General features: G+C 38.6%; 1 protein-coding gene across 1 annotated transcript in view; it reads right to left on the reverse strand.

The window, feature by feature from the left end:
• LOC145462707 (neurofibromin-like) overlaps positions 1–26,283 on the reverse strand; it is a 46,000-nt gene that overhangs the window by 19,046 nt on the left and 671 nt on the right. The window contains exons 2-44 of the mRNA XM_081446286.1: positions 25,183–25,323; positions 23,649–23,732; positions 23,092–23,160; positions 22,127–22,245; positions 21,450–21,553; positions 20,997–21,064; positions 20,759–20,834; positions 20,529–20,632; positions 19,883–19,942; positions 19,456–19,620; positions 18,559–18,762; positions 17,921–17,992; positions 17,482–17,541; positions 16,815–16,937; positions 16,606–16,722; positions 16,328–16,407; positions 16,070–16,190; positions 15,743–15,802; positions 15,170–15,356; positions 14,329–14,402; positions 13,798–13,938; positions 13,380–13,462; positions 12,695–12,772; positions 12,347–12,404; positions 11,878–11,991; positions 11,203–11,241; positions 10,686–10,783; positions 10,275–10,347; positions 9,585–9,730; positions 8,851–8,964; positions 8,012–8,190; positions 7,079–7,149; positions 6,470–6,610; positions 6,127–6,210; positions 5,416–5,585; positions 5,234–5,326; positions 4,635–4,677; positions 3,668–3,749; positions 3,038–3,114; positions 2,591–2,688; positions 1,978–2,127; positions 1,320–1,418; positions 322–424 (exon numbers count right to left, since the gene is read on the reverse strand). Of these exons, the coding sequence (XP_081302412.1) occupies positions 322–424; positions 1,320–1,418; positions 1,978–2,127; positions 2,591–2,688; positions 3,038–3,114; positions 3,668–3,749; positions 4,635–4,677; positions 5,234–5,326; positions 5,416–5,585; positions 6,127–6,210; positions 6,470–6,610; positions 7,079–7,149; positions 8,012–8,190; positions 8,851–8,964; positions 9,585–9,730; positions 10,275–10,347; positions 10,686–10,783; positions 11,203–11,241; positions 11,878–11,991; positions 12,347–12,404; positions 12,695–12,772; positions 13,380–13,462; positions 13,798–13,938; positions 14,329–14,402; positions 15,170–15,356; positions 15,743–15,802; positions 16,070–16,190; positions 16,328–16,407; positions 16,606–16,722; positions 16,815–16,937; positions 17,482–17,541; positions 17,921–17,992; positions 18,559–18,762; positions 19,456–19,620; positions 19,883–19,942; positions 20,529–20,632; positions 20,759–20,834; positions 20,997–21,064; positions 21,450–21,553; positions 22,127–22,245; positions 23,092–23,160; positions 23,649–23,732; positions 25,183–25,323 (4,422 nt within the window). The remainder of the gene's footprint in view (positions 1–321; positions 425–1,319; positions 1,419–1,977; positions 2,128–2,590; positions 2,689–3,037; positions 3,115–3,667; positions 3,750–4,634; positions 4,678–5,233; positions 5,327–5,415; positions 5,586–6,126; positions 6,211–6,469; positions 6,611–7,078; positions 7,150–8,011; positions 8,191–8,850; positions 8,965–9,584; positions 9,731–10,274; positions 10,348–10,685; positions 10,784–11,202; positions 11,242–11,877; positions 11,992–12,346; positions 12,405–12,694; positions 12,773–13,379; positions 13,463–13,797; positions 13,939–14,328; positions 14,403–15,169; positions 15,357–15,742; positions 15,803–16,069; positions 16,191–16,327; positions 16,408–16,605; positions 16,723–16,814; positions 16,938–17,481; positions 17,542–17,920; positions 17,993–18,558; positions 18,763–19,455; positions 19,621–19,882; positions 19,943–20,528; positions 20,633–20,758; positions 20,835–20,996; positions 21,065–21,449; positions 21,554–22,126; positions 22,246–23,091; positions 23,161–23,648; positions 23,733–25,182; positions 25,324–26,283) is intronic.

Here is a 26,283-nt window from a genome sequence, read left to right on the forward strand (position 1 = left end):
CGTACATGTCTTTTCCTTCTATCTTTAATGCTGAGGCACTGGGAACTTCCCTCAACAGGGGGAAGCTTACGTTTCCCATAACATCATCCGGCATTGTCGCGTGCGCTTTTACGCTTTTGTAGGACAATCTTTCTCGAGACAGCTGTATATCACGACACCTTCAAAGAACGACAATGTAGAGTGTTCCCTTAGGCCCAATATGTTACTGATTTATGACAGTAAATTTTCAACCAAAGGACCTCAAAAGAAGCTATACCACTCGCTTCAACAAAATCTAAAGAAAGGAAAACAGTATTGAAAAAAACCTAACATAAAACGTACTTGATAAAACACATTTAAAGCTTTCATGGCCTGCAAATCGTCGCGACTCTCTTCAGCGTGTCGTGCCATGAATTCCTCAAACCGTGCGCCATCTTGCCACCGTCTAAACGACAAACAGCAAAAAAAACAACAACAACAACGTTACACTACCTCTACTGCAATGGCCGGCGTGCACGAAGGAACTAGTCCCTGCAAAAAGTCGCGGAGACAAGTCCCTTCGTGTGAACTAGCCATTTTTGTCAAAAACTCTAGTAAATTTAATTCTTGTCCCACGAATTTAAACCGGCTTGAACTGAAGGGACGCTGAAGTCTCGCGACTAACGGTTTGTCTGAACTGTTCGTGGGACAGGTCGCAAGGACTAGTCTCGGGGACTTATCCCTTCGAGTGCCGAGCATAGGAAACGAAATTTAGCCAATATCAAGCTGCAAACAAAAATGCTACTTTACAGTTGCATAAAGTCACTCTTTGGTTTTGCATGACTACCGAGGCCCTTTCGCATAAGGACTTTCTTTTCAAAAACAAGACACCAAACTTTCTACTCTTCGTTCACCAAGACCTGCGACGAGGACACACACGTCTGTACGCAGAAACCCTGGTACAGTACCGTGCTAAACGTTTCTTCAGTAGTTAACCGGAGTGAGAAGTGAGTGGATCAGGAACTGCCATAACACACCACTAACTTCAACAAACTGACAACGCTGGGACAAAGCATTAGTTGTTTTAAATGCTGGAGCAATTCTGAAGTTTTTTTTTCCATAACAAAAGCATACTTGAGGAAGTGGATTAAGCACAAACCTAGTCTGATACTCTCCACAAGTATTACTGACAAATATATGCTGCATGTATCTTGCTTTTTCCCAAAGGATTTATTTAATTTTATTGTCACATATAAATGGGACAGCAGAAAATCCCCTAGAATGCGATGTCGCTACATGTAGGTGTAGAAGTGCAATAATTAGCACAATTAAATGATTTTATAAACAGGGCTGAAACTTACACGTGTGAAAAATGATTTTTCTGCTGATCAGGTGGTCCGAGATGAGCTAGAAGAGTCGACATTTTCTCAAACGGTCTTCTACCAAACGTCTTGAATTCACTGAAAGAGAAGAATGGATTATGTTTGAAAACCCATCTGGAACCAAGCAGGTGTGCTATTTATCGGTAAGTTCTTTTTTATTGATCGTTTTACTTTCGCTTCATCGCCCCTCTAGGTCTTTAGTCAAACCGCAAAAAGATTAATTTGGCTCCAGCTAACTAGTCTATATTAGCGTTCCATCACGAATGCCGTCCTCTTATTGGCTATACTACTCATTATCTATTCTGTTGTACATAGTGAGTAGCCTAGCTGTGTGAGGTTGTTAACAAAATGGCGACGCCCGAGTCAACTATTATTCACAGAAATCGAGAGCGAGTAATCTAATTGTTAAATAGAAACCTTAGCCTGTGACCATTTATTTCATATACCTGCCACTGAACCATAGACTAAGCATAATGACAAAAATTCTACTGTTCAAAATCTGATGGGAGTTGCGCAGAAAATCATCCTCTATCCGTTTCTTTTGCACAAATTCGTGCAATTAAACAAAAAGTCAAGTTATAAATAACAAATACAATAAAATTCTACGATAATTTTCACAAAGCGGATCACTGCTCACCTTTTCGTCGCCAGATAAGTGCCGATCTTTTCTTGGTGATCCCATAAGAGTTTATGAAGGCTTAATACGCTGCTGTCACTAATGAAAGAGTAACTAGTGCTGTCCTCGTCTCTCTTGCAGGGACACTTTGACGAGATGACACTGAAAAATCTGCAAAGTACAAAATATCCATCCAAATCTGATTCAATTCAACTCTCTGTAAAGTGATGGACACCTGTTTCCATCCGAGATTTATTTTGAGCGATTTTTCAATACTACATGAGTTGGGACAAGAACTACAGATACATGTGGGGTGTCCAATTGTCAAAGGTAGAGCCTTTAGGCTGATGTATAGAGGGTATTACACGGCGGCGCGAAGATATGAATTTTAGTTTCGAATGGCAAACCATCATAAATATGTTGTTTCTTCCTAATGGGCCATTTTCGTATTCTCGGTATTGGACTGGAACTAGCGTGCCAGCGAGGCTCATGCGTGGAATCTTTTCAAATGTAAATGACATTAATCTCCTTTTAATGATATTTCCCCGCATGAGCCTCCATTACAAGCTAGTTCCAGTCCAATATCGAGAATACGAAAATGGCCTATTATATCGCGTGAAGGAAACAGACTTACTTTCTCGCCTTATCAAAGTTTGCTTGAAGGAAACCGTTAAACGGTTCCATGTGTTTCTCTTTAGTAAACAGCACATGATTGGCCAAATTCTGAAGAACCTGAAAACAACAACGAAATATTCAATTATCTCTTTACAAATTGGCCAAGTCTTGCAGCACGTCTAACCTCACAAAAAGGAAAAAACTAAGGTAACAATTCTGCCACCCTCTCCTACCAGGTCGATTTGGAATTTGTAAATGCTAGTTTTGAGGAGAGAGGGGGGAACGGAGTACCCGAGGGAAATCCCTCGGAACAAGACGAGAACCAGCAAGAAACTCAACCCACATATGACACTGGAGGCAAGTGTTTTCATCACTACGCCATCCCTGCTCCCCACTGCGTCAAACCGCTTAAAAACAGTGCCACTATGACAAATCAAAGAATGACAGCTTGCTATTAAGCACCCACCTTTGACAATAACATAAGTCCTCTTCCCAGCTCTTCTGAAGGAACCTGGTCAATAATTCCAGTTGCATGTGGTGACGCTTAAGAAAAAACGTTTCCTTAATGTTAGGCAAGTCTCAACGCATAATATGTAACAATATTTTTCCGGCCAGAACTTCATTCAGAGGTTCTTAACAAGCGATTTTTGTACTCCAAGATGGAAACTATGGTCAATTGTAATTGAAATTGAGCTACTCAGGTTGAACAGCTTTTTCTCATGTCAACAAGCACGTTTTATCAGTAGTTTTACTCTTCAGACATTTGGCCGTTTGTACTGTAGATTAAGTTTCAAGTACGGTAATAATATCAAACTGTTTGATAGTTTTACATGTTCTCCGTTAATATCTATTTACTATAGACTGGGGAAAGTAACATTTGTGTCATCTTGTAAATGAAATGTCATATCATGAAGTATTCCTCTGGACAAAAGAAAAACGATGATTAAACGATGATTAAAGTCTGAACTACTTGTCATTTAATTTGACTAAGAAATTATAAGACATTATAGTTATAGACACTTAGATATTATTCGCTGACAATCAAAGACATTGTGTTGGAGGCCTTAAGTAGATTAGCGCACAAAGTTAAACATACTTATTGCTGGGTTGATGAACCTCAGAAAGAACGCACTGCCCACTGCTTCTAAGCTGTGCTTAGGAAATCTCTGATGAACAGTCTATGGACAACAAAATCATGTATCATTTAGATCACGTGGCGACTCTGTTAACTGCCTAGTGGCACATAAGGCCTTATGGTTAAGTCTTAATTCGAGCCCAGTGGTCCATCAGGTCGGCGCTTATCTTCGGTTTCTGTAGCATGAAGCAACTATATTTCTACTCCCCCCTGGATGTGATGCTAGTCCGGAGTCAAGCCCACTAACCATGAGGCGACTGCGCTTGCCTATAATGCCTTGTAGGTTTTATCAATTTACTTCATGCGATTAGCCCATTGTCCACCCAACCAACTGAGAGGACCAAGGACAGATCTTTGTCAAACCGCTACCGTTCGACCACTAAAACAAGGACGGTTAGCCCTACCAAAGACCAACCTACGTACAATCTCGGACAAAATCTGTCGAGACAAAGACATATTAAAGCCGTTCTCCTCAAACTGCGATGCGAAAACGACACCCCCAGCCCAGAAATGCCCCCTCTCACTCTCCCTTCTCAATGTTGTCCTATGTTTTTTGGAAAATATCTTTTACGACGAACCATTCACGCACAAAGCAACATTGAAAGAGGGAAAGGGCGAGGAAAAGTAGGTAATAAGAGTGCGAATGTCTTATAAGTGTACTTTTGACTCAGTTGTCTCAACAGTTTTGTCCGCGATTGTAGTCCCTTTCAGCATAGCTAACCGGATATGCAAGCTTCACCACCACGGGTAACATTAATCAACGACATCGCTAAGAGAAAGTTAGCTATAAATAAAGAAACATAGAACTGCAATCCAACAAAAAAAACACGGTGCAAATCCCAATCATATTATGGCCGTCTCAAGAATTGTTCAACAGAGTAGAATTTAAAGCTGTGTACAGCTTTAAATTCTTAAAAGGCGCACTTACCTCCCGTAGACAGTTGCACAGACTTCGCAGTTGAATGGGGAAGCTAAAAGAATGAAAGGATTAGGATGAGAAACTTGTTTCTGCGCCATTAATATTTAATCTTTTCTTCGCTCTCAAAGTATATACAAGATAAGAAAGAACTTCGGCGTTCAGTCAAGCTGAAAGAAAGATTCACTTGACCGGACGTCACTTCTGTTAAAAGTCTAGCCTGTTTCAGGCTCTCAGTCAGTGAGAACGATCAAAAAAGCGTTCAGGTGACGAACAGGGTCTTGTAAAGAAAAAGGAGAGGGTGCCTTGAGGCCATTAAAAGTCATACACAGCTTGTCCAATCGACTACGAGTATTCCCACTTTCGATTAGTCCGTCGTGCGTGACGCGAAAGAAAACCGCGAGAAAAAAAATGGCCCCGCAAATTCCTGGGGGCGAGAACCACGCGTCTCGTCCCGTTTCGTCTCGCATCTCGTCTCGTCTCGCGCGCGTCTCGCCCCCACGATTTCACGCCGTCATTTTTTTCCTCGCGGTTTATTTACGGTCTCGCTCCACGGACCAAGCGAACGAGGGACAGTCCAATCGTTGGACAAAACATAAAATACAATTTACCTCTCAGCAGAAATGACAATCTCATTGATGAATTTCTGTGCCGCTTTAATCAGATTATTCCTGTTCTCTTCCACATTTTGGCCTTTTTCAAGCCTGGTATTGAAGAAACAAAACAATTAAACAAAATGCAATAACACAACTAGCAATAAGACTACATGTACAGTACTATCTTGTAAACAAACCTCGTGGGATCGACTTCAAATGAGATCCGTTCTTTGTACATCGGAGCTATGAGTGGTGCTAACAGTGTGTGAAGGTAATTACCACCAAATGCCTTAAAACAGTACGCCATGGTTTTACTTGAGAGGCTGTTTCCTCTGAAAAGTGTCTGCATCCCCTCTGTGCTGTACACCTGGTCAAGTAAAGGTTAATGTGTCTTAATCCGTCTTAACGTTTACCACGCGTTTCAGAACTATTCTCCTCGGACGACTTACAGTGTATGTGATTACAGTGTATGTGATTACGGTGTATGTGATTACAATGTATGTGATTACAATGTATGTGATTACAGTGTATGCAATTACAACAGCCGTCACAACGGTGAATTTATTTCATTAACCCTGTTTTGACTGGGCTTTTTTAGATTTCCTCAGCCTGACACGAGTAGGGAGTACGCTAGTCTGGACGAACTGGTGGATGGTTTGCACCTCAGGGAAACTCTCCACTAAAGGAGGACAGCTTAGCAAAACCCTGCTATTAAAACTGTTTAATTAACATTACAGCTTGAACTGAATAACTTTAGATACGGCGGATTTCCAATGCCATTGCTTGTGAGGTCTGAGGTCCCTTCCTATGCAGTCTTCTGTTCCCCCTGCATTTGCAAATAGCAATAATCGCTCGTTTGATTTCTAACAAGACTGTACTGTACTCAAGTGCTTTGTAAATGAACAAACCTCCATAGCGAACAGGTTATTCAGCAATTGCGGTAGAATCTGCCTGTCATCAAACAGCGTGACCAGAACATGAGCCAGTTCATCCTGAAATACAAAAAATAAAGGTGAAGTCTGCATACGAGACAAGTGGCCCATCAGGCTGGTGTATCTCTCTGGTTTCTGTAGCGTGAAGTGACTAGGAGTATTTCTACTCCCCCCTGGATGGGATACGCTTGATGCGCCGCGTTTCTCCTCTATTTTTTCGTGCGCCATTTTTCGCGCTGCGTCCCAACTAACTGAATGCCTCGAAGAGAAAACCTTGGACATTGCCATTCTACAATGATTTTTGCAAAATATAGCTTACCATCTGTTGTGCTGGTACCACACTAGCCAAGGCCATGACTATAGGGAGCTTGCCCTTTTCTCCTGTTAGAGTCAGCAAATCCACCAGTCGATCAAACCTGTCCATCAACACTGTGTCTGCCAAATTGTCGAATTCAGTGCCCTAAAAATGAACATTTGCACAAGTCAGCCATAAGTAATACAGTAACTACTTATGGATAAAATAGAGGGCCTAACAGGAAAACCTGGTGATGACAAACTGCTTGCTCTAAACAATAAAATACTGAGGCAACATGTTTGTTCAGTCAAACTATTGGGTCATTTCTTTTGGTCTTGTCCTGAACAAAACTATACTCGGTTTTCCTTAATTAATGACTCCTTTAATATCTTCTTTAATATCGCCAGATTTTGGATGCCTGTCAGTAGTTCAATAGAGGTCTGCTTTACATCATGAGTAATTATCTAACCGTCCTCCTTAGTTTATAAGGATTTTAAAATCAAGCCCATTCCCTAGGCGTGATCTTGTTACAAGATCGTAAAAAATGGCTCCATATATAAACAGAGGATAAATGTACAGTAAAATAAATATCATCAACCAGAGTATTAGCAAAATAAAGCTGTTATCACAAACCTGTTGAAGAATCCTTGTAAGCACCTCCATAAACACAGTTCTTGTCTGCAAATCGTCATGGTAACCAAGGCCTACAAAGATAAAGGAATAAACCAACCTTAAACATTTACCATAAGATGGCAATGAAAATAGATGAGGAACCTCCCTCAACAAGTGTAATCCAATAACTGCCCGTTGTCCATATTGTATTGCCATTTCCATCCCCACAAACATTACCTACCATAACGTACAAATGGGCTCCTGGCACTTGTCAATCTCTGCTCTACATGTAGTCAAATTATTACCGTTATGTTCCTATGATATAAGTGTGTACATTTTGGGCATCATGAAATTGAGCTTCGAATAGCCGAAAAATCTCTGTCTAACACTCATTACACTACAGGTGTCCTTGCATAAAATTTTGGACGTTTTAATTTCAGATACATGTTCAATTTTCAGACACTTTAATCCTATTTCGGACAAAAAATTTCGGACACTTTTCTAAAACACAGCTCAAGTAAATTTACGCCTACAAAACACGAATTAAACTGAAGCAACATCTGAGAAAACGATAGAATGGCATTTTCCTGCATTATATTTTCCATAAAAGACACATTTTCCTTTCCAGTGATAAATAGAACGAGCAAAACCCAATCCAAGTTCTAGATCTCTCATGATGAATATTTTCTTGGAGTGCATGTGATGGCATCGCCCAAGAAACTACGTACTTTAAAAGTTTCATACCGTACTCTAAATATTTCGGACGCTTCAAATTCCGGACACTTAAAAATTTCGGATGGTTTTAGTTTCGGACACTTTCTTTGTCCGAAATGTAAATCGTCCAAAAAAATTTTCTAATACAGATCTGCTTTTTTTCAATTCTTATAATCATTGGAGAAATAGATGACAAGGTGCCTTTAAATACAGCTGTGTGCCAGGTCTCTCTTTACTTACCTATTGCATACATGAGCCCAGTATCAATATTAGCATTCAGCAGATTGGACATGGCCTGGACTGTGTTTTGATGCAGTGTTTGAGATGCGCTGTGATTTACGTCACCTTTGTCCTCCCGCTGTTCAGCTGTTATTGTACCCTTCTCTCTGTTCATCAAGTTCATGAATAGAGTGAAGTACCTAAATTTGAGTGTGCAATAAAAAATAAACTCACTTACAGGGCTTCTAAGCAAGGACTAAGCAGTATATTAAAGAAAATATCCGTCGTTGAAAAACATTTCCACCATGTATTGGACGAGTAGTCTTGACCAAAACTACCGGGAAAAAAGGTGCATTTTTTGCCACATAAGCATTCTCATTATGTTTTTCATAAAAGAAACAAACACCTTCCTTTCCAGCATATTATTATCATTTGAGCATGTGTGCATCATCATAGTATCTCCTCTTATTGCGCCAGTAGGCTGCCATAAGGCTGCTCCGAATGGGGTCACCACCTTATCATAGTGGGGCAGTTTGTTTGTCTCTATGACCCCTACAGCTATGTCGGCTGGAGTGTTGCACTCCTGATAGGGTCACCCATGCTGATGCATCGAAGGGTAGAGACCAGACAAAGAGTGATCTCCTGTTCCTCCAGGTTGGGGTTTGGGCGCAGTTAATGGCCCTATCCCATGAGAAAAGCTAGCTGTTACAGAAACCGAAAGCGAGCATGCACAAGTGACCAAATGAAGTCACACACACACATGCATGAACAAACTAAAAGGTGAAAAGCCTCTTGAGGTCCAAGTATTTTGCAAAATATTTTCCCCTAACTCGTGTTACACTCAAATTGTCAAGGCTCACTTGAGAAAGAGTTGTGACTTGGCCTCCACAATGTCTGTCTCCATTCCTTCAGGTTGCAGGGGTAAACCTGACAGTAGTGAAGCTATTGCACGCATGACAGTGGCATCGAGGTCTCTAAGAAACAAAAAAAAAGGGTTTGTGGATCAATTGATTATTTGTCATCAAATGTTACTGAAGAACAGAAGTGGGTTTTAATTTTGAAGTACAGTGCAACCCCGTTAATACGGTCACCAACGGGCCATGAATATTTGGCCGCATTACCGTTAATACGTCCAAATACTCATGGCCGTATTAACAGGGTAGGGTCAACTTTCGTGACTGGTCTACTTTCAGTGACCTCTTGAAAGATACATGTATATCATAATTGACGGATTAATGGGGTTTTCTTATAAAAAAGCGAAAGGTCGTTCTGTCTGGACAAAAATGACTGCCCATAGTAAGGGGGTGGCCGTAAGGCGGAGTTTCACCGCACAATCAGACCTCCACTTCCATTGTCTAATTGTGGTGAAATGGACACTGGGTTATGGTCTCAGACACACACAAGCACTACATTTTTTAAGCTTTCATAAGTTGGCATATTTCTCTACAAGGAACACATATTCTTGTTGCAAGGGGTTGTCTACGTATTTTGTTAGACGTATGCCTTAAGTATATAAAAACTATCATGGTAGAATTAATAAACAAGCCTTAAAAGGCTGGCAATTCCAAATTGAGAGTTTAAAAGAGCTACTCACTTGGACAAGACAGAGAGCTCCGCAGGGATCCCCTCAGCCTGATGGTGTTCGGCAGATGGAAGAACCCAGTCAGTCAGGTATTCGACCAGCTTGTTTCTTAGCTTCACTTCTTGGTGAAGTAACAACTCATCTCTTTTTGCCATAACCTGTCACCAACACCATTACAAACCATCAACTATTGTTTACCAAAATAAATAGGGAGCTATTCTATGAGCATTATACCGATCAACAAACCGATCGCAACATTCGAAGTTTCTTCAACCACGCATCCGTTCAGTACTTTTTCTTCGGCCGTTTGAACGGCTGCCATCATCCGTTCGAACGACTAGCATCATCTGGTCAAAATTTTTCGTAAGCCCTTCGAACCTTTTCCTGTGCTGTTCGAACGTGACAGCATCCGTTCGAAATTTTTCCTCGCCGTTCGAACGGTATTTGAAACCATTTTAAATTGCTTTAACATCCGTTTCCCACCCTTTCGTAAGCCGTTCGTTTTGACCATTTAAGAGATATCCGTTAGAGTACGTTTTGGTGTGAGATGTCACGTTCGTTAGTCCATCCCGTTATGTTTATTGTTGGATAACAACTGCTTAATTAAGCGTTTCTCAACAACAAATTAAAGGTCAACTTATCATCAGCTTCCATCCATTTATTTGCACACAAATTTATTTCACTCGTTGCCAAAATCCTTACCACGTCAATTAGTTGGCAGAGTTTACATTTAATCTGCAGGGACTGGCGGCTGACTGGAAGGTTTCTTGCATACCTGAAAAACAAGGAGACTTTGTTACGTTCAAGAGACATGCATGATGAGCAAGAGTTTACGATTGCCTTCAGGAGTGACAGTCTTGCATGTTATGGAACCTTCCCAAAAACTGTTGCTACAGGACATAAGTTCAACGTACATGTATGTATAATATTATTATTATGATTCTCTTGGAGCTAAATTTCTGGTCATTTCAATCCATATTCTGATAGTTAGGCACAGTTAGTGCCTTTCTTCAAGATCTAAAGGGCATCAAGACTAACTTGCGCCACACAAATCAATTAAACTGTTCTTGTTTCATTACAAAAAAGTAACAACATGGTAACAAGAATACTGACCTTACAAATGACAAAATCATCGCATCAATACCACTCATCTGAAAGTAATCTTTGCGTCCAAGTTTCTTTTCCAAGATGTGCTTAATTATCACAATAATCTGCAGAAAACAAACCAACAAGAATGGTCTCTCACTGTAACACTTGAAGTAGCCTGCGAGGAGGCTCTCGTGTGTTGCGGCACTAGCAAAAGCGAAGGCGTGAGAGACGAATCGGCGAGGGGGGTGTCTCATTTTTAACGGCATGCTTCGCTCACTGACTCATCTCTCACAGCTTTGTCTTTGCCTGCGCCACAGCGTATGAGAGCCTGGACAAAGTCCACATTGGAAGGTATTGAATAAGGCTGAAATCTCAGATTAGTATCTCAAGTATTACAAATAATCATCTTTTATGGTTGACGTGGTAATTGGTAAAACATAAGTTTAGTGACAAGATTACATTAACTGTATGTATCTTTGCTTTGTCTCCAGGTCACAGTGGAAGTTAGGAGTATGCCCCCCTCCCCATCCTTTACACATACCTGTTCAATGAAGAGAGTGTGCTTGTCTTGAATAACCGCCTAAAATGTAAAGAACTTGGTTTGAGCCACATACAATAATGAATAACAAAAAATTTCCAGGTACAATAGAGGAGTGCTCATGAACAGCTCTTTTATTTATAAATTATTTCCATATTCTGCACGAGAGGAGAGCAAAGACCACCTTTTGCCTTGTATAACCATGCCTGTCACAAAAGCATTCGTGAGAAGCTTTTGCAATCTTTATTGTCTAATCACAAATATCGTGTACATATGCATGGCACTTCAATAGTCACAATGTCAGGATCATTCAGTGGGATAGACTGTTGGCAACCAGTTTTTTCTCTAAGGGTCACTTAAACAAGTGTTTAGTCATCGGGAACGCAAAAGGGCGGTATGGCCGAGAGGGAATAAGGCAGGATGCATGCCCATGTCTCGTCCCATTCCCCTTTAGGCTAAAGCGTCTCACCTCATGACCCCTGCTGAACTTCAAGAGAAAACAGACTACCAATTATCTAACTATGGGATTTCAGTTACGACGTTGTACTTTGTGAGTGATTTTACCAAATCAGCAAGCTCAATCAATTCTTGTTCCCAGACGTTGCATTAAACCAAGCCTCTTTTGGTCTACAAGGTCTGCTTTTTAATGATCTTTAACACTGACAGGGAAAGGCTAACCTGGCCAGAAGGTGTGAAGAAACTGTTGACCACTATCATAATCTGCGTCAGCAGAATGGGGTAAAGTTTTGGACTGAGCTCAACACCAACCAACTCATTTACTGTGCTGCGTATCTGTACAGATAAATTTGCCATTAATTAATAAATTAAAATATCACAAAGATAATAGCTAGTAAATCCTGTTTTGGCTGGCCACAATCAGACACAGTGATAACTATCTACAATACAGCAATTACATTAATACAATTCATGCAAGTTTTGGATGTAGTTTCTTGACGCAGCTCTGGTATTTAAGGCTGAATGTTCCAGTTATTGCCTCCACTTTCGATGACCTGTGCACAAAACCTTTTGCATGAATTGCCACTAGCATGCCTCTCATCAACCACAAATCAAAATAAATGTTCAGAACAAGACAGTTCATTACAAGCAGTTCATGCATATATCTTGCAGCATCTTATACTGTACCAACCTGTAAACCTGTTTTTTCATTACTGCAAACTAGAAGACTCAATAAGTCTTGCATAAACCTTGTACGGATATAAAGAAAATAGGTTAAAATTAAAACAGGTGAAGGCAAAATAACACCTCTAGACATTGGTACCCTTGTGATGACTTTCTAGTGTCATTTTATGGGAAGTATATACATTGTTTACAGGAGGTTAAATAGAATATTTCTGGCGTGGCGTAATAAAACCTCATAAGCCTCGGGCAGTGCTAACCCTCAACAATTTGCTACCGTACTATAAGCGTACATACAGGACATAAATTTTAGTATTAAATAATTCAGATTAGTTTACCACAAACAGAACTGACTTACTTTGTTACTGTAGCACATTCAGTGTTGTGTTGTTCAGTTGTGGAGTGCACAGATGAAGGGAGACTCCGGCTGTATCTTCTACAACAAGTAGAGAATTTAAACAAAAACATTTCTAAAGATGAAAATGTAATAAACCATGTAGCCTCAAATCTCAGTGACAAAAAGACAGTTTAACAGGGATGACAACATTGACATAAAGGGTTTTTTCCTTATGCTGTTATGTTCATGTTGTTATGTTGCTTTATTATATGGCTAGCTCCGTGAGCGGGCAAGATGAATCAAATCCTGTGCTGTGATTGGCTACCCAAGAGGGCAAAATGGAGCTATCTTGCCCGCTTGGGACTACCCCTCATGTCCCGCAAGAAAAATTTCCCCGAAAGCCAGATAATAAATCTTTTATTGACCAAGCTTGTTCAGTCAAGATTGCTGGATATTGGCTTCGTTCTTTTATTGCGAGTTTATGGACCCCGACTCCATCTCAGTCCATAAACACGCAAAAAAAGAGCTTGGCCAATATCCAGCCATCTTAACCTCATACTTGGTCAATAACCCATACATGATGTTGTTATGTTGCTATAATGTCATTATGTCAGGACATTCACACTGCAAACATAACGATATAGCACCCTTCTTATGTGGTACTAAAAATAATCTCGAAACAACATAGCTGTGAATAGAACAATACCTGATTGTTTGTAATGAGGTCAAACACACTCCTCCTAATGAACAAAGAAACCCTGTCATGTATGTCCATTCATTTAAAGATGCCTGCATGAAATGAAAATGAAAACAAATGAGTATTTATGAACAAGATGGTCACTTTATCTACAACGACATGAAATTTGGTTGCAACAAATGCATCAGTTGTTCCAAAAAATATCCATACCCGACCCAAGGAGGGCTAGTGGAAATTCCAAGGGGTAGGGGGTTGGAACACACGAAAGGAATGTTATGCTTCTGATTTTTTTAATAAACAACGAAACTGAATGATTAACGTTGTAACTTGCACATGTGCCAGTTACAGTGTAGTAGTAAAGTAGTGAAACCTCTAGCATACATAAACTACAGTAGCAAAAATGACAAAAAAATATAATTTCATGTACCTGCATATTTTCAGTGGTGATTTTTGATCCTGATCTCCGCCTCAAATATTTTTGCACATCTATCGAAGAGGAGTCTTCTTTAGCAAAGTGCACAAGGTCAAAGGTTAACCTCTGCCATTTTGAGTAAGTACTTTCCCAGGCCTGTTACGAAGTAAAACATATAAGCACAACAGTTACCTGGCTTTGCATTGTTATCACAGAAGCCAATCAAAATCCTGTTGAAACGTCAGATTTTTTCTCAGCTTTCACTGCAAGTGAAAATAATGTCTTGAATACTTATAAGTGATCTAGTTCGAAAATGATTTCTTAATTAACATGGCACAGATGGTCATGTGACTAAACAAAATAATGTTCACAGAAATTCAGATGAACACCAAATGACGCATTGCACCAAATGAAACACAATCAAGCAAAGCTTAGAAAATAATTACTGAAATACACCTGTTATGAGCTATTTGAGGCAAGCACCATTATGTGGACATAATTTTAGCAAAAGACACTTACGGTACATTCACATTCAAAATGCTGTACCTGAATGTTTCCTGCCGTTTGTCGGTCAAGCTGCCTTAACAAAGCCATGATGCGTTTTTGTAGTGCTGCTCGACCTGCAATAGAATAAAATGTTAAGAAACTTTAATCTCAGTTTATTTTGACTCATTTCTTATATTTCATGATGTTCTTCAGTTGATATAACTGGGAAATCTTTTTGAAAATTTCATGTTAAAACTCCATCCTTTTCAACTGTAAGCAGTGACATAACTAGCACTTACTTGACAGATTAGCGATTGAGCACAAAATTAAATCTGTCGATAGACTACAGAGGCTACTTAGCTTACCAAGAACACTTCAAGTTATCCACTACACAGTCAGGGGATAAGAATGCCATTATTGGAAAATCTTCGTTGAAACACTCATAAAGTTAAATTCAATTTTCATCTCCCAGTCAAGGAATAGCGCAAGTACTCATAGCTGCTAGAAGTTGCTACAACATCACAGCACAATCAAATGCTTGGTCTACATACAAGCCAAGTGACCCATCAGGCAGACGCTTATCACTGGTTTCTGTAGCATGAAGCGACTAGGAGTATTTCTATTCCCCCCTGGATGGGATGCTAGTCCATCACAGGGTTACCCCCAGCATTAAATTTGCAGGTACCCATTTATACACCTGGGTGGAGAGAGGCACTGTGAGAGTAAAGTGGTTTGCCCAAGAACACAACACAATGTCCTTAGCCAGGGATTGGACCCAGACTGTTCGATCAGATGTCAAGCGCACTAACCACACCTTCCTGCAATCATATCCTTAGCAAGACAAACACTGTGGGCCCAAATTGGTCTCTAAGACCAGAATTCACCATCAAGTGATACTTACCAGCTGTGAATTTGGTGGCCTCATTTGACAGCTCATTGTACACATTCAAGTTTTGGGAGATTTGAAGTACATTAAGAGTCTCTGAACTCTGGACAATGTCTGCTTCATTGCACATTTGGCCAAAGCAGGCGAGAGATATCAACACTGTTTCCATATCTGGATTCCATAAATAAGTTAAAAATACTTCCTGAAAGCCAAAACAAATGATACGTCATGCCATATGATTTCTTTCAACTTACAGCTAAACTTTCTTCAGCATTGACATGTACATGCAAACTTTGGCTTAAATGAGCTTTTCCTTGGAGATAAACTGCATTAAAACATAACTAAAGAAACTTAACAATTGCATACCAGATTACAAAATAACAATAAATATGGAGCTACATAAAATTATTGGGCAATACATACACTTTGTACGTATCAACCCTCCTGGCACCTTATATGTCAATACCCTAGAGAATCTATCTGGCTGAAGTAAAGAACTTCTACTCTTAAAAAAATAGAAAAATGAAAATTTAATTTAATATCATTTATGCTTCATGTATTTCACCAATAGCAGAGAATGGCACACACCTCAAGTTTAGTTTGAGAAACTGTACAGATTGGTATGTGACAACCTATGGAAGCTTGCTCCTGTGGGAAAAGCAAATTAATATAATGATTAAATTGTCCTTTAAGATACCAAGAACCCAGGGCTGTCATTAAGGACTGTAGCCCATGCTTAAAAGTAGATTCCTCTATCATAATGGAATCGTAAACCAAACAACCAGTAATATTTCATTGCGTACTGAATGCTAGAGGGTTGCAGTGACAGCACACTACAGTTTATGAAGCTCAGGAGTTGATGAGTAAAAGTGTTAAAAACAAACAAACAAAAAAATGAAGAGAGATGAAACAAACCTTATGTTTCCTCAGAAACTCATTTTTGCTCAGGGTCAGATCCCTCAAGTATCTTAACAGGACTGTTCCATGGCTGCCGTGACCAATGAGAAACTCAGCAATAGACACCATCACATGTGAACTGAATGAAAAAAATTGGCATGCAGTAGTTAAATCTATAGTGATTTCTTAACTTCCAAGTAAATATTTGAGTCCTCACTGTAGATCTAACAGCTGTATCAATAACATTTGAACACTACTGTCATTCTGTTGTACTACCTGATTTCCCAGAAAGTGGCAATTGGTGCCACTGGGTTCCACATCTCAATGTGATCAGCTTGAAAGAAGCATAGGAGAGTCTGCAAAACAAAAGAAAAACAAATTACTTTAAGCATTCACATGCCCATATCCAGATTTTGCATCATACTGAGTCGCTGTAGTGATCAGCATCTACATCTAAATTCTTGTTAGAAAATCAATTAATAATAATACATATTTATTATTCGATTAAGTCTGAATAGGGAATGTGAACTAACTAAAGTATACATAATGTGTACCTCAGCTGCTTCATGTCTGATTTCAGAAGGTAATGTTGGTGTTAACATGAGGTTGACCACACCCATTATTACTTGGGTTGAGTTCTTTTGAATCTCCCAGCCATGAAGATCAGGATTCTGTGAACAAAAAAAGGTGCTGTAGTGATTATTATAAATACATTAGATGATAGATAATAAGACTTTTGGAACTATTAAATGAATCAACTTACATGAAAAGCAAAAACAGGATCTGCATGAAAAATTTTCACCAGCCACAGCAACAACTCTTTGTCTTGCTTCTTGTTAGAATGCAGCTCATCTTCCTTGTGCCTTTTCTCTTTCACTTTGTAGATCTACAAAGAATATATATAACTGCTAAAGCATATTGTGAAGATTTGGTTGGTTATATTAAAACAACTGATTTGCTTAGTCACTAGCCTGTGTTTTTGGATATTGTTTTGTGTGCATGCACATATTTCTTTGCTATGCTAGTTATTTCTCCCAGAATTTAATGTTTGCTTTGTCTGTTTGTATGCTTCACTGCATAAGTAATGGTTTGTTTCTTATCTTTTAACTTTGCTTCTTTTCCCTTTGTTTGCAAGCTTATGCTTTTATACATGTATTTGCTTAGTTCTTTGTTACAATGGCTTATCAATAGTTCACCAACATGATTTCTGTTTGTTTACCTGTTTGATAGCTTGCTTACCTATTCAATGTTTGCTTGCTTATTTGTTTGTTTGTCTCTTTGTTTGCTTGCTTATTTGTTTGTTCGTCTGTCTGTCTGTCTGTCTGTGTGTTTGATTGTTTGTTAGTCTGTTTGTTCGTTTGTTTGTTTGTTGTCTGTTTGTTTGTTTGTTTGTTGTCTGTTTGTTTGTTTGTCTGTTTGTTTACACTGACCTGGCTCAGCCTTGACTGTTGTCCCTCCTGTTCAGCATTCTGAACCTTATTACAAATACTCTGAAATCAAAAAAGCACACACTCACTTGTAAAACACCAGCTCTTAACCCATACCCCTCATTTGAATGTCCAAATCATAATTGTGTGGTTCAAGAAAGATATCCCTGGCCACCCACAGTGAATCATTGCAAATTCCAGGAGAGTGGCAATATCAAAGGTCAAAACTTTTAAGGGCCAGTGTGAAGCAAAACTGGAATTTCCAGAGGGGTGGACTCAAACCCTCTGTGGATATTTTCAATAGCAATTTTGTGAGCCACTGTGCCTCTAACTGTTAGCAATGGCTAAAATCATAATGTACATGGAAGATGTATCAGACACCTCACACCTAGCAATATAAGACAAAAATTACACAGTACTAGGAACTAGAGTATTAACGTACCAAGAAGATATGTCTGAGAGCTTGGGCTTTAGGATGAAGTACTTCAGCCCTAGGCCACCAACTCAGAGGAGTCTAGACAAAAGTTGGAAGTAAAAGGTAAAGTCAATTGTCAAGAAATTTGAGATACACGACATACATGTACTATGAAAGAAAGGCCTGTTGTCCAACACCAGACCTCTATGGACTAGTAGATTTAGCATGCTTTCCAATACAACTGGTCACGCCAACTGTTGCAAAGTAAAATCACATTCTCTGGTCAAACTGGGTTAGCTAACCAAGTTGAATGGCTCATATCATAACTTTGCATTCTTATCCCCAATCTTCTGCATGTGTGAAAATCTACTTAACATCTGGAAACATAAGGCAATGAACCAGTTTGTTGAAGTGGAGCACTCTATTTTGGACCAACTTCTCTAACCAATCAAATTAGATCAAAAGTCCAATTTGATTGGTTTCTTTGATGGTGATTGACAGGTGCCCTTTTATACTCAAGCATGTCCAGAACCTTTGGGTAAATGCTTAACACAAATGATCTACAATAGCTAACTAAAAAAAGTAAATGAAGATTGTGGATCACAAGTGGATCCCAGATTTAACTATGCCAGTTTACTTTTGCCCTGATTTATAGCATACTGCACCTCTTTCACAATGGCATAAGTTCCTTTCACATAGACAAAATGGTAGATGATGGGAGAGTTTGGCTGGAGGCAGATGTCAAAATGCTGGTTGTTTCTGTAGTTGATTCGGAAACTTGACACAAAGCAATCAACCATTAGCTGCTCTGTTGTGAAAAAGCTGCCAGATCCTAAAGAGAATGGCTTGCTTACATTGAAGAGTAATGCCTGAAGAGATGATAAAAAGCACAATGATTGTGTTACAAAATGATAATCAACTTTATTCATCTACAGCTGATAAATGTAACTGCAATTTTGTAAATCAAACTGGTATTAAGAGAAAGAGAATTTTAAAAGCTTACATAAAGTATTTTGCAAGAAGTAAATTTCCGTTTTTTAAGACAGAGTTGCAAACACGTGAATGTTCTTAAGTCAAGTTTAAAAGTTTCCCATATTCCAAAGAGAAGGGTGCAAAGCACTTGAGAAATTCAGAAATTATGATTAGGGTTAATTACAGTTTAGCTTCATACTTTCCTTAACATTTTTCAGCTTTAAAAACCTCAGCACCACCCTCAGAATTTTCAATGACCTTCAAAGGGATGGGTATGGATATTTTCTGAACCCACACATTGCCAAAATGTAGACTTCCATTTTTAGCATGAAGTGACTCACGGGGTATGGTTACTCCTCTTTCAGGAGATGCTACTCAATAACGGATTACCTCTTGAGCATTTAGTCACGTTTCTAAAATAAGTTTGCCAATACCCATCAGTGGAGAGAGGAACAATGAAAGTAACTCATTTTGCTTTACAACAGAGAAGGAGACTGTGCTTCAACTCTTAACCTCCCAATCCCAAGTCCAATAATTTAAGCAATGCTCAAATGACAACTGTATGAAAAAAGCACTGCACATTTCCATACCTTTAATTCATTGAGCATGGTGACAACCAGGAAGCAGAGCACAGAGTTGTCCTCAGGTTTCATGTAAGTTGCTACCTTGCAGAGTTTGACGCAAACCACGGCTGCACTCTCAGTCAGATGCTTAGTGCTGGTAAGCGCCTTCTTCAGGTGATCAAGAAACTCTTTCTAACAGAACCAAAGAGAACATGAGAGTTTACATGAACCCAAGTTATCTCCACAAGGAGACAAATTGAAATCTATTGGACAGGATTGATTTTGACAACACTTATCCACTGGGTAGTGATTTAACTGGTGAACAACTTTGCACGCCCTTTCAGCAACTGAACCAAGGGTACAGTTCACATGGGTATTTAATAGCAATTTCACTTCCATGAATTAATTTTTAAGTTATAAATTTCCCAAGACCTGAGAAGATGACAGAGCTTACCTTGTTGGCCTTGCTGACATCAAACACTTTTTCACTTGTAGCTATCTGTTCCAGCATGTTCTGATGAAAGAAAAAAATCTTCCTACTTGAATGTAAGAATAATTGAGGGCGAAACATATTAAACTACATGTATACTGTAAATCAAGGACAGTTAATCTTGAGGAATTTTGCCAGTTGGGCTTTCATGATGAGTCTCTTATTCTTTAAAGGTTACCATCTTTTTCCAAAAATAATTATTTTGGTCCATTATCAATTGGCTGTTTTACTGGGGTACCTAACACAGTTTTGCTTGTAAATAACATATTTATCCTGGGGTTCCTTCATGAAAAACAAGTCCATTCTTTTGACATCCTCATCTTTTTCCTTATTGAACACTGATGTTGGTGTTTTAGATCTCGTCATCACCACTTATGTGACTACAGTCACCAGCAGCTACAACTGTCAATAGCATTGGCATCATCGGCGGAGTCGTCGTCATCATAATCCCTACCACCCTCCATCATAATCACATTTGCCACCATAAACATCATCAACAGCAGCAGCACCAAATTTAAATCACCACCAACACCATCACAATCTTCACATACATGTATTATTATAACATAAACATTATTGTATTGTATGACAATTAAAGGTATTTTCTTACCGGGCATAAAATAAGCAGCATTATTTGAAGTGGCCATACTGCAGCTTTCCTTTTGGAACTCTCCGCAAAATTATCTACCAGATCAAAGAGCTTTTCTGCATACTCTGAAAAAATTTCAAAGATGCACTGGATAAGCAGCCTGCACTAAATTCTGTCTATATTTTGTAACATGTAAACCAAAAATGTTCCTGTCTGGCATGCCCAATCAGTCAATAACATGAAATGTATACCTGAAAGTTCAGGGGAGGGTTGTCTTTGCAACCGTGCAAACTCATCTGGACTATTCTCAACCCAGTTCCATATTGCCTGAAAAAAAAGGAGGAAGCACAAAAATGAAACATTAAACTATAATTATGTACTTGAAATAATATCATCACTGCTTCATTGTACTCATACAATTGCATGCACATGGTTTAAGTATTACCATCATCATCATCATCAAAGTTATTATTGACATGATCATGTTACCTTTTCTAATCCAGATACTAATGCAAGTTGACCAATCTTCTTCAAGGATCTAAATACTTGAATGCTCTCTGAAAGAAAAGTTTGTGAGAAACATGTACATGTACATTATGCACAATGTATTCTAAAGAGTTATGTTCATAAAATTAAGCACATGTATGTAGCTTTAATCTTGGTTAGTGGGTGGTTGGATGGATGGACAGTGACCAAATACATGTACAGTACTTCCTTTGTCACTATTTATAAAAGTTACACACACAAAGTAACATGATTCATATCTTTTGCATTTTGGTGCCATTCCTTCCTGTCCTTTCTCCAACGGCCTTAACTACCCTGGCTTGCTAGTCTGGTGGGGTTCGCATATATTTTAAGATTAAACAACCTGGTTGTTTTGTTTGAAAACAGTTTAATCTTGAATTTGTTCTTTAAATTAAATTATTTCAAAATATTTTCTACCTTGCAAGAGAATTTTGAGAGAAGACACATTCACATGTAAATGTCGAATGAGCTCTAGATCACCAGTATCAGAGTTATCTTCAGTGTTTGCAAGAACATGTAGCCTGCAAATTAAAATACCACACAGTGTGTAATACATTCGGCATATATGCAAATGTGGCAGAATTTTAATAATATGTGATTAATTAATGACTGAAACTAACCAAGGACAGACTTTCTTCTTACTTGGACCACAATAACTGAGCAGTTCCAGGGAATACCTGCACCCATCCCAGAGCTAGTCTAATTCTGGGGGGAGGCTTAAAAGTTCTCATTTGTGATGGGTAGCACAGTATGAAACCAAACTGGAATTTTCAGAAGGGGTAGAAGGAGGGTCAAGCCAAAAGCCTTCTGTAGGGGAGAATATTTATTAGTTAATATATTTTCTGCAAAAATATAAATTGAATTTTCAAACAATTTAAAATCAGCATGAAAATTCTGTTGAGGCACTGTTGAGTCATTGCATTTGAAAGTGCTCCATCAACAATGGCTAGTTAATGCTATCTGACAAAACCCATTTAGAGAGGTTCAACAGTGAAACATTAAAAGACAGTATGTGTGTAGCTAACAAACAGTAAGGGAAAGTTTAGTAAAGACAAGGTTAAGGACATTCAGTATTTGAATAAGAAAATGTTTACCTTATTGCAATGCGATTAAAGAGAGCAGAGAAGTGATGAACACTGATGTATGACAGAACTCTACCAGCTAGGGTTTTCTGTTCAGCTTCCAAAGGAAATCCATTTGACTGAGTTATGAACTATTTAAAGGAACATTCAACAAACCAATTTTGATAAATCAAAAATCTCACACATACGTGTAGATCTTAGATTTTGAAAATGTACCTTTGTGCAACTGGGTGACATGCACAGGATCACTAACAAGTATTGGTTCAGACATGCATGCTCCAGATGACAATTCTTAGTGCATGTACCAAGGTCAGCTGGCACTTAACTTGGTTTCTCCAGAACACAACTCATGACCCAGGGCAGGGCTTGAATCTGGGCCACTTGGTCCAGAGTACAGCACACTAACCATTAGGCCATCACACTTCCCCCAGGGTATAACAAAAACCAGGTTAAAACTTCATTTGTAACTGGATATAGCTAGATCTATACTAGGTCAAACACCACAGGCCAGGGCTGATAACTTTTCAAGTACATATACACATTAACCATGTTGATTGTTAACAGGCAGATAACACTATATTCAGCTGTTGTATACCCGCTATATCGGAGCTGAGCATGCATTAATTTATATAAAAATAATTGAACTTGTGTGGAAATTGTGGAAATTATAATGTATGTACAATATGTGTTCCAGATGTTGTGTTGCCAGCACAATCACCATTCCTTTTCAGATGTTGATATTTTAATTTGCTTTTTCATGCTATACTCTAAACTAAAAGAGAGGATTGTGTTCCTATGTTTTCTAAGGACATACAGTAATGCACTTTTGAGATCAAGGAAAACTGTTAAATGCACCTACATTCTGCTCCTTCATCCACTAGAAGTTTTTCTCGAACCCAAGCATGCATTACTTTCTTGGAGAACATGAAACACCATTTTCTATTTGGTAAATTTTATTTTTAATCATTAAGAAATACCTGGCACATTGCAGGAAGCAGACGTTTATTTAGAACCTCATCAGGCAAGGCTGCACATTTGTCTGGATTCTGAAGAAATGAAAAGACAAGTTTTAACAGACCACAACTATGCATGCCACACTAATACCATCAGAATCACACATATTAATTTAAAGTTTTTTATATACATTAACCTTTCATTAATTTTTGACTTCTTTTTGACAACTTCCTGAATAAACTGATGGAGTTAACACAGCAAACATGGGCGACAAGCATCTTACTCCACCCTTAAACAATGATTGATTGATCAAATCAAACAGTCAGCTATCAGTAAGTTGTCATAAGGATGTCCAAGATCATTCATGAACATGGAGACATCTCTTTGCTTGAAACATCAGTAAGCAAGCTTCAAAAATATGCTCAACCATATTTAACACAAGCATGCTTATCATCAAGACAAGATCAAAGACTTTTAAGAGATCTTCACTAGATGCAAACTTTATTTTAAGCCTAGCAGTTGGTTTTAAAATGTTGACCCTACATAGGAGATCAGACTAGACTGCTGTCTGTTAACTTACCTTTTCAAAACATTGAGCCATAGTATCTATTGTGATACTGTTGGACTGAGAAGCAAGTGTCACCTTTTCTGTTGAAAGGGAGCACTAAACAAAAGAGAAAGAACTGCTTACTATATAAGAATATATAACACTGTGACATCATGTCACCGGCCATAGGTAAATAGGCATACATGTCCATGTAGATTGGGAAAAGGTAATCACAGGGCAATGCTGTGTTGTAGCAAGCCTGTTTCTCTGGGTCTGGGTAAATTTGGGGCGAAGATCTCAGGGGTTTTTGTTCTACTATCAAAACAAGAAGCTTGATAAAACTTCTAACAGGGAGTCAAGAAAGGCAATTATTGCAATTTTCCTTGAAAGACAGCTGTTTGAAAGATCTAAAGCCCCGGCCAAACGATAACAGTATTTCAATGTAACATATCACAACTTTGTTGGGCGCAGGATGTTGTGTGCGTTTGGCCACCCTGTTGTGACATGTTGCGACATGTTGGGTGTTGTTGGCTCAAATTTGAAAATGGTCAAATTTTTCATGCAACATTAATTTGTGGATGTTGCATGATGCTGTAGTCATTTGGCCAGGTTCATGCAACAATGTTGTGCCTAGGCATGTGCACTAATTCGATTTTCAATAACCAACATGTCGCAACAGGGTGGCCAAATGCATGCAACATGTTGCACCCAACAATGTTCTGATATGTTGCATTCAAATGTTACGATCATTTGGCCACAGCTTGCAAATGCTGGGCCAACAATGTTGGGATATGTTGTGCTGAAATGTTGCGATCATTTAGCCGGGGCTTAACACAGTTTATTTGAAGCTAACCTCTAAACAGTTTTTGTCCAAATATTTCTAAAGCTATTTATGTGGAGGCATGACAGAACAAAAACCAAAGGGTATATATATCTCATAGCACAATCTGGGATAGCTTACCCTTAACAAAAATGTACAAGGTACTAACTGAAGATAATTTTAACTAAATTTATACAGGGAATTTATTGACAGCCAAATTGATATTGGAGCCCAGCTAACCACCATTAGGTAAGCAGACTTACTTTGCTCTACAAAATAAAACAAGCCAAGTAAGTTTGACAGACTACTAAAACAACACTAAGCAAGACAGGGGGAGGGGAGAACAATAACTGGCCATATACATACATGTAATATACACTTTTGCCTAAAAGTATAAATTAAATTGTGGCTCAAAAAAAAATTGAAATCCAGCTTGCCCTTTGGACAAGCAGCTCTCAAATGCTGTTTGCCCTGGGCAAGTCTTAGTTTACTTAAATTTTTTAATTACTTGGCAGACAACTCGTCTGAGCCCTTGTCCACTGGACAAGTGAGAAATATGAAAAGTTATTTCCCCGACAAGAAAATCTACTTATAAGTCCCGGATGAACAGATGGCTCTTGTTAATTTTTTTGAACCCTGCCAATCTGCAAATTACGCTGTTTGTTCATTTCTTGTTATTTTTTTTGTCATTATTTATAGTTGATAATGAAGAAAATACTTTCATTTTAGAGACAGGCATTTACTCACCAGAAAAGGTGGCTCCTTGATGAAGTATGCAAGTTCAGCAACCACCATGTTGAAATTGTGTTCACTAAGACTGATGACACAGTTCTTGATGTGTTCTCTGCTTTCATGATTTTGCTTGGAATGGGATGATTCAAATGGCAGCTAAAATATATCAGTATACACTAAATGTACATAAAATTGTAGGACAGGTATCTAATGATAACTGGCATGACATGGTACAAGAACAAAACTTCCAGCCAGCATTACAAATTTTGGGAAAATTTAAGACAGTTAAATTCAAGTACCACTCTAGTGACTGTCTAAAATTTTCTGTCCCAAAATTTGTGTTTGGCTAGAGCTGCATATGTTTGCATTTGCTTTCACAGATAAACACCCATTGGACCCTAAAAGAACACAGCAGTCTATTATTTGAAGAAGATTATAAACAAAAAAATTGTTCAACACAGAACATACACTACTGTCATTGAATACAAAATAATCAAAATTCTTACAAGCCTCTGTCTGTTTACTGTTAATTATGACAAAAAAAGGCAGAGCCAAACCCTACAATAAAAGGGTCCTTAATATATATCATATCCCTTTGATTGGATCAACATAATGGTGCTTAAAAATAAGTGCTTGCGAGGTTAAAATGGACACATGTACCAATGCTAAATCAGAACATACTGTCCTGGTGCCACCATTTTATTGTTATTATTATTATTTTTTTTTTTCACTGTCCAGAGCTCTGAAACTACTGGTGACAAGTTTCATGTGGGATCAGACAGCCTAATTCATTTATGCAAGTTCTGCACCCAGAATGAGTTAAGCTGATCTGATCTTGGGATGATGTTGATTTATTTTATTCACAGTCAAAAGATTTGTACAGAAACTGATATGAAATTCATACCATACTTGTGTCATCACCCCTTAATTTACATATACAGGCATTGGCAGCCTAAAGAATCAGTAACATCCTAGATGTCAAAATTTAAATTATTGGAGAAAAAACCTCTCCACTGTCATAGCCCTTTACTTGAATGTACAAGACATTTTACTACCATTAACGTCTTCGATGCACGACAAAAAAGCAGTCAATACGCTTATTGTTAAATTCCTGGC

The sequence above is a fragment of the Orbicella franksi genome, chromosome 12 (genome assembly GCF_964199315.1).
Source record: "Orbicella franksi chromosome 12, jaOrbFran1.1, whole genome shotgun sequence".
Lineage (NCBI taxonomy): Eukaryota > Metazoa > Cnidaria > Anthozoa > Scleractinia > Merulinidae > Orbicella > Orbicella franksi.